Source organism: Miscanthus floridulus, chromosome 7, assembly GCF_019320115.1.
Source record: "Miscanthus floridulus cultivar M001 chromosome 7, ASM1932011v1, whole genome shotgun sequence".
Taxonomy (NCBI): domain Eukaryota; kingdom Viridiplantae; phylum Streptophyta; class Magnoliopsida; order Poales; family Poaceae; genus Miscanthus; species Miscanthus floridulus.
In genome coordinates this window covers 59,594,543-59,603,590 of record NC_089586.1, presented here as the reverse complement: position 1 = coordinate 59,603,590, position 9,048 = coordinate 59,594,543, and the positions used below count along the sequence as shown (strand labels likewise).

At 43.5% G+C, this 9,048-nt stretch overlaps 1 protein-coding gene across 1 annotated transcript; it reads right to left on the bottom strand.

Annotated features, from left to right (window-relative positions):
• Positions 1–262: 262 nt before the first annotated feature.
• Positions 263–724, bottom strand: LOC136465565 (uncharacterized). Its single transcript, XM_066464245.1, has one exon. It carries the CDS (start codon positions 722–724, stop codon positions 263–265), a length of 462 nt encoding a protein of 153 aa, XP_066320342.1.
• Between the last annotated feature and the right edge of the window lie 8,324 nt (positions 725–9,048).

The window sequence follows — 9,048 nt, the reverse complement described above, 5'->3', positions numbered from 1 at the left end:
ACAATTGAAGCATCTGTTATCATTAACTGCATTTGGCGCCTTTGGTGCGCCATTCTTCTATGGAGCATTGGGGGCATTATTCCTCATAGGAACATTGTTGGTTTGCTGCTGGTGCTAAGCTGGTGCCTTGTACTGCTGCTGCTGCTGCTGCTGTGCACGCTATGGTTGCTGGTTGCGGTTGACTAGACCGACTGTCCTTGATAGCACGCTGTGGTTGAGTCAATTGAGGATTGGCACAAAAGCGAGAGTTGCTCCTAGATTGCTATCCTTGGAACTTCCTCTTCTTGTCCTCCATCTGATGGTGCTTGTTCTCTATCACCAAGGCCTTATCCACCAGTTGCTGAAAACTAGCAAAAGTATGAGACAACAGTTGGTACTGGAGACCATCATTTAAACCTTCCATGAATAACTCTTGCCTCTTCTCATCCTCATCCACCTCAGTAGGTGCATACCATGACAATTGTATGAACATGTCACGATATTCAGCAACAGTCATGCTCCCCTTGCTTGAGAGCCAAGAACTCCTTCTTAGCTTCATCAATCTAGCAGGTACATGGTGAGAGTGGAAGGCACTATGAAACTCGGGCCAAGTGATGGGATTAGCTTCAGTATGGCTAAAGTAGAATGAGTCCCACCAATCCAGTGCAGCTCCTTGCAACTGTCTAGAGGCATACAAAACCTTTTCGTTGTCATCACACTGTGCAATCTCAAGTTGCCTCTCCATTGTACGTAGCCAGTCGTCAGCCTAGAGTGGGTCAGTAGAGTGCTTAAAGATAGGTGGGTGTCCTTTCAGAAACTCTCCCCTCTTATCTCTGACTTGAGGGGGTGCATTCCCATTCCCATGCCCCATGTTCTGCATGTTCTGGGCCATCTGCTGCAGCAACTATGTCTGCATCATCATCAGCTGCTCCATTATGACAGGAGGTGGTGGTGGCAGGTACTCGCCTCCCTAGTTGTTCCTCCTGGTGTTCACCATCTATAGATGCATCATATAAGTCTCATATGTCCAAGCATATAACCTTTAAAAGATAATGGTCTAGTAAGAGTAGGTGTCACAAGAGATATATGTAGGGTACACAAAAAGATAAATATTCTAAACTTTTCCGGCGACTTGGACAAACAGCAGTGCAGTAAAACGAGCATATCTCACTCTATGTTTATCATCTGAATTCGTATTTTACCTTTCTGGAAATCTTATGAAATTATCTACAACTTTTATTTAGAACACTTTTTCATATTCTGAAGTTTACATAGTCAAAAACAGACGACAAGCAGTACTGTTTCAGAATTCTGACAGCACAGAAACCTCAACTTACAACAGTTGTATCTCACAATTTATAATGGGTATTGAGGTGATTCTAGAGCCAAAATAAAGATGTAGAAGTCTACTTATCTCCATAAAATTTTCATGACCATTGGGCATCTAGACCATGAGATATGAACTGATAAAGGGGGACTGCTCAGAATGGACAGCATGATAAAATGAAACCCAACTATTTATTCATATTATCCTTAAGCCTTAACCTTGAACTAAATGACCATGGACATGCCCACAAGTCATCACAATCATATCAAAGATCCAAATCAAACATTGTTCATTAGGACAATCATCCAACCACACAAGTATCAATTGTTCAACCATTAAAAGAAAGAAACAAAACACTCTCTCGCGTATCTACGCGTGTTTAGTAGATATTTTTAAGACTTCCTCCTATGGGTCGATGTTGGCGCTGGTGTTGGGGTCTCCAAATTCTCCTTTGTTCCTCGGGGGTGACTGAGCAGGAACACCTGGCGCTTCCACATCTAGATGATGAGGACATGACACCCATGCATATGACCATGTTTGGCACATGGTATGGAGGGGTAGGAGGCCAGCAAAGGTGTCCAAGTCAAGAAGGAGGCCCAAGGCTAATTCAGTTCGAGTCCCCGAGGTGGAGGCCCAAAGCAACTCAAGTTCGAGTCTGCCTCGGCCTTCAGGACCAGTCTACCTTAAACTGGTCACACAGGATGCATCCGGACTCTGTTTTCGAAGATCCACATATGGTTGAAAAGCTAATTTGATAAGGAAGCCAATCCAAGTGGTCTCACATCAATAGGCCTTCAGAATCAACAGGAATCGTTGAAACAAGTCAGCGTCCAGAATCTGCCAGGGTGCTGTGACACCGTCTTTTGGTCCGTTGGACCGTGTATCGTGTTTGGACCCATTAGGGGGCATGTCCTGGGTAGACGATGACCCTAAGACCTTTATAATCATACATCACCGCTATCATTAGGTTTTGGATTTTGCTTAGATTAATCTGTCAAGAACAGTTTTGCCGTTTATCGGTTTATGAGACCCCAACTTCATGAGATTAATCATCCATCTGCAATTTGGTTGCTTTTTTTCTTGTTCTTGCTTGTGTTCTTCGTTGTGCAGGCAAGGATTAGCCTTCTTGGCGAGGTCAACCAGATACGTGTCTTGGTTGGTAACCAGAGGAGTTGTGGTGCTAAGATTGCAGGGTTCAATCTTTCGATCTAAAGCTGGATCGGTGTGTCATTCTCCGCCACAACAATAGTTACCTGACAGATTAATCTAAGCAAAACCCAAAACCTAATGACGGCGGCGACGTATGATTATAAAGGTCTTAGGGTTGCCGTCTACCCTAGACATGCCCCCTAATGGGCCCAAACACGATACATGGTCCAACGGACCAAAAGACAGTGTCGCAGCACCCTGGCAGATTCTGGACACTGACTTGTTTTTGATGATTCCTGTTCATTCTAATGGCCTTTTGATGTAAGACGACTTGGATTGGCTTCCTTATCAAATTAGCTTTTCAACCATATGTGGATCATCGAAAATGGAGTCCAGATGCGTTCTGGGTGACCAGTTTAAGGTAGACTGGTCCTAGAGGCCGAGGTAGACTCGAACTTGAGTTGCTTTGGGCCTCCACCTCGGGGACTCGAACCGAATTAGCCTCGGGTCTCCTTCTTGACTTGGACACCATTGCTGGCCTCCTACCCCTCCATACCATGTGCCAAACATGGTCATATGCATGGGTGTCATGTCAGATGATGAGGACATGACACCCATGCATATGACCATGTTTGGCACATGGTATGGAGGGGTAGGAGGCCAGCAAGGGTGTCCAAGTCAAGAAGGAGGCCCGAGGCTAATTCGGTTCGAGTCCCCGAGGTGGAGGCCCAAAGTAACTCAGGTTCGAGTCTGCTTCAGCCTCCAGGACCAGTCTACCTTAAACTGGTCACCCAGGACGCATCTAGACTCTGTTTTCAATGATCCACATATGGTTGAAAAGCTAATTTGATAAGGAAGCCAATCCAAGTCGTCTTACGTCAAAAGGCCTTCAGAATCAATATCGTCAAAACAAGTCAGTGTCCAGAATCTACCAGGGTGCTGCAACACCGTCTTTTGGTCTGTTGGACCGTGTATCATGTTTGGGCCCATTAGGGGGCGTGTCCAGGGTAGACAACGACCCTAAGACCTTTATAATCATACGTTGCCACCATCATTAGGTTTTGGGTTTTGCTTAGATTAATCTGTCAAGAATAGTTTCGCCGTTCATCGATTTATGAGACCCCAACTTTGTGAGATTAATCATCCATCTTCAATTTGGTTGCTTTCTTTCTTGTTCTTACTTGTGTTCTTCATTGCGTAGGCAAGGATTAGCCTTCTTGGCGAGGTCAACCGGATACGTGTCTTGGTTGATAACCAGAGGAGTTGTGGTGCTAAGATTGTAGGGTTTGATCTAAAGCCGGATCAATGTGTCATTCTCTGCCACAATGATAGTTACCTATACTTGATGGAAACAGGGATCCTGATCTTCCATCAGGTATAGGTAACTATCGTTGTTGCGGAGAATGACACACCGATCTGGCTTCAGATCGAAAGATCGAACCTTGCAATCTTAGCACCATAACTCCTCTGGTTATCAACCAAGACACGTATCCGGTTGACCTCACCAAGAAGGCTAATCCTTGACTGCGCAATGAAGAACACAAGCAAGAACAAGAAAGAAAGGAACAAAATTGTAGAAGGATGATTAATCTCACAAAGTTGGGGTCTCATAAATCAAAGAACGGCGAAACTGTTCTTGACAGATTAATCTAAGCAAAACCCAAAACCTAATTACGGTGGTGACATATGATTATAAAGGTCTTAGGGGCATCATCTACCCTGGACACGCCCCCTAATGGGTCCAAACATGATACACAGTCCAACGGACCAAAAGACGATGTCGTAGCACCCTGGTAGATTCTGGATGCTAAATTGTTTTGACGATTCCCGTTGATTCTAAAGGCCTTTTGATGTGAGACCACTTGGATTAGCTTCCTTATCAAATCATATTTTCAACCGTATGTAGATCATCAAAAACAGAGTCCGGATGCGTCCTGGGTGACTAGTTTAAAGTAGACTGGTCCTAGAGGCCGAGGCAGACTCGAACTTGAGTTGCTTTGAGCCTCCACCTCGAGGACTCGAACTGAATCTCATAGAACCGTCCAATTTATAAGAGCACAAGTACAATAGCAATCACCGAAATAATCCAACCGTCGTACTGAGCCCATATAAACCCGGTAGTCCAACGAAATCACGAAAGATCTCAAACAACCAACATACAAACCAAGATTGTAGAGATTCAACACAACCAGTCACATGTTACATCACAGTTCACAAATATGTCTCATACATCAGAGTTTCGAATAATTATTACAAACCAAGTTTGAAAGTAGCGGAAGCAAAGTAGTTTAACATAAACATCACACGTAGTTTAATACAAAGCCAGTGTCGTAGTCATCTCCAACCAAAAGCACAAAGGTGAGATGAAAAACAGAATGACCATTGCCCATGGTCCTAGTCCTCATCCACAGCAGGAGCAAGATAGTTCTTGCAGTAGCCATGAAACATAACGTTATCTGCAACAAAGGGAAATAAAACCCTGAGTACTGAGAAGGTACTCAGCGAGACTTACCCGTCCAACTAATATACTAAGACACCAAGGAGTATGCAAGGCTTTATAAGTAGAGCTGGTAGACATTATTTGCAGAAAAGCATAAGTTATCCAACATCTCTTTAATTGGAAATCACCAGTTATTAATCCTGTCTCATACTAGATTAGCAACTATCCTATGCCAAACATGTTGATACCATTAATTCATCACAATAATAACCATATCCAGTTGAGTTCTTGCATAATCTCATAACCATCATTTTCATCCTTTCCATAACTTACTACGATGAAAGGAACTCAAGTCAAGTTCTCACTATCCGAGAGAGACGGACGATTCGAATCGATTCCTACCCAGCTGGGGAAATATTCCTAACACACACCCAGGCATACCTCGCGAAGGTAGCCTTAGGTCACCTTTGGTACAAATCAGGAACCAAATTCGCGGGTACGACCAGCGCCGCACAATCAGAGAACCACTCTGCCAAGGGTGATTAGGACTCTAACCTGCCTTTGGGCTTATGCCAATGGCTCTCTGCATATCCATACTACCATCCAGAGTGCGCACTTGAACTACTCGTGGTCCCTGGCCTGAGATGAGCTACTCGGCTTCACGGTCGGAACGACTTATCCAACCAACTATGTGAGAGGCTGCGTTCAACATGACAAGATGACCTCCAACGTCCGGTCCTTAAACGACACAGGTGGAGTCACTACAATACCACATATAAGAATCCACCCGGTCTCCATTTATTCAACAATACCAGGTTATGTTCCACGATAGCACAATATAGCCAACCGTGATTAAGTTATCACCTATAGCTCGCAGGTGACAGGGAATCACCCGACTTCTACCGGTCTAAGCAGAGCTAAGCATGACAAACGTTCCTAGACTTAAATAGGATCCATGGTAGATATATCTGATCAAGGAATGGTAGTATGCAGCAAGTCTTTACAAACAACTCATGTCACGTAATGCAGCAATACGAATAACTTTAAGTGACATTAATAAAATAGGGAGACTTATAATGCTCCGGGGCTTGCCTTTCACAAACGTTGAAGGCTGGTGACTGGGGCACTCGGGAAGGTGATCGGCTTCAGGCTCTCCTTCTCCGGAAACCTCCAGGTGCTAAACTTCCTGATTCTCCTCCTACGGGTCGACGTCGAGCTCCACTAGCGTGATCTCCTCGGTTGCACCTATTGCATGCATATGCATAAATAAGTGCCATGAATGCATAAGATGAATCACGGAGGATGTGATAACAGAATGTACATGCTGTGACAATGATATTAAGTAGCAAAATGACAACAATGCTAACTCCTTATTTGCCTAGTAGGTGCATATCTCTTCTCTAGTTATTTACAAATTTCACACAAAGCAATATCTAAGTTACACACAACAGTTACAAGTTTATATCATAACTGAAGTTACACTTATCCAATTGTTGTGATCTTAGACTTTCTGGAAATCTTATAAAATTGTCTACAACTCTTATTTACTCACCAAAAGCTGAATCACAATCTATCCTAGACAAAATAGGAAATCTATGCAGTGTTGTCCAGAAATTCCAGAGAACAAGCAATTCGGAAAAACTAACTTTAAACCGATAGAACTCCTAAACCCTTTGGCCTATTTACCTGCAATTTTAACACAAGATAGATGAAGAAGTTACCTACAACTTTGTTATTAACCATTTCTACAGAAAACATCATTTTGACGATGCAACATAACAAGCAACAGAATCGGTCCGAAAACCTGTTAAATCGAATTATAAAGCGACAATATTTCTACTACATGTAAGCATTCAAAATTTGGCACCACCAAGTACACCAACAGTTTAGGGACATCAAATACACTCAAGAAAACCTAATGGCAAAGCCCAAACTATTGATTTAATTGCCTTTATTAATTTATTTAGATAATTAGGTTAAATAACAAACCTATACCAAATGTGCATAATAAATTCTCAGAAAATTATAGTGGCTTACAAGTTCCCTCAATATACTACTGTAAAAGTTTCATACCATTTTAGCATGTATAACCTTCTTTACAAAAATGACAAGCTAGCAAGGTCTATTTTAGCAAAAATAGTAAACCCTATAGAAAAGTGTCAAACAACAGATTATATATTTTTATAAACAACTACACTTAATAAGGAACACAACAAAATTTGGTTCACAAAAATTGGACCTCTAGAACTCCACTTATCATTTTTCAAAGTTTGCATCAAATCTGGACAAATGAACTAGCTTTATTTGAACTGGGTTACTGTAGCGACGGAAAACAGAGCACCGCGCGAGACGGTGCGGAATCGGTCGGAGTTCGCCGGCGGCGACTTTTCCGGCGACAACACTGGCGCTACAAGCTTACTCACAACATTGCGCATCTACCGAGCCATCTAGCTCGGTCTATCGCCGGAGCTAAGGAAGACGGCGGCGTCCATGGCGGCCATGTCGCGGTGGTGCGCGGTTCGGCAATGCCGCTCACCTAAAGCTGGGATGGCTCAGCGAGGACGTTGACGAGGTCCGTGAGGCGAATAGCGGAGCTATGGTTGGGACGGTGGTGGCTGTGGTGCCACGGCGAGCTCGAGCGAGCTCGGCAGAGCCGATGGTGTCGGTGGTGCTGCTGCTGCGCTTCGGCTGTGACCGGGGAAGGCAACGGAGGAGTGAATGAAAGTGAATGGGAGGGTAGAGGAGCGTGGCTTTTGCAGTGGACAGCGGCAGCGGTGCCAGGATGGCCATAGTGCGTGGCTCGCGCGGTCAGGCGTCCGGCGATGCGCGGCTGCCACACGGCCAACGAGCTCTGAACTGGCAGTGCACTGTAGCAGACTGAATTTTTCGTTTCAGTTACCAAAAGAACCGACTGACAGCGCTATTTTGACAGTGATTAACTCCTAAACCATGGCATATTAGTGGAAGCAATAAACATGAAAGTTGTAGAGCTACCATCCATCTACAACTTCTATTCAAGGATCAAAGTCTAATTCACAAAGGATTACAAGTTATAACAAGCCAAAGTCGAGTTCATGAAACTGAAATCCAGTATAACACTTAGAAAAATTTTCAATTGTTGAAACAGCTTTCAATCCTGACTTGTGGGCCATTTTTGAACATGTTGTGCACATTTTCATGACTTGGCTTCTAAACAAAATTTGTTCCTTATCAAATTTGCTACAACTTTGTTTTAGGTTGCTCAGACATGCAAACATCCTAAGCTACACTTTTTAAACAGTCAAACCAAAGTGTTAAGGGGTCAAAATGGGTCAAACCATGACTTGGGAACCTAATTAGTCAAAGTGATCAACATGAACAATGTCCCAAATGACATTCTAAGTGTAACTAAGTTACTTAAAAGGATTTTTAGCCACACCATACATTGGTCCACACAAGAATCAAGCAAGGTATGTACTGAAACAATGAAAAACACATGAAATGTTACAAATGTTTCATAGCCATGTTTCACATGTTTCATGATCTTGTTGCATAGTATTAACTAACTTTGTTTCACTAAAGTGAGTAGCACATGTTGCACTTAAGTGTTGCACACTTTTCATTTTATAAAGGAAACAACACACATGAAACATAACGATACGTTGCAATGTTTCAAAAACATGTTTCATATGATATAAGCTCATAAATGCATGACTAATGCTCATGATCATGAATGCTCAATGATGATTGTGATCATGAAATGTCCAAGGTTAAGTGCATGCTTAACACCGAGGGTGTTACACTGAATTAGCCTCGGGCCTCCTTCTTGACTTGGACACCCTTGTTGGCCTCCTACCCCTCCATACCATGTGCCAAACATGGTCATATGCATGGGTGTCATATCCTCATCACTAGACCTCCTTGATGTTGCTTTAGTGTAGCATTCTCACGGGCAAGCTATAGGTACGCCTTCCCCATGACATCTAACTCATCCAAGGCCTGGTCCAACTCAGTGTTGGTCTGAGCCAAGCACAACAGGATAGGCCTCAGCCTTAGGTTCACCTCTCCAAGTGGTGCAGTGATGTTGCAAGTAGACTGGCCGCTCTGATGGCGGGGAAGATAACGGTCCTCCTCCCAGGCGATGTCGTCGAAGTGGCGATCATAGTTGACCACC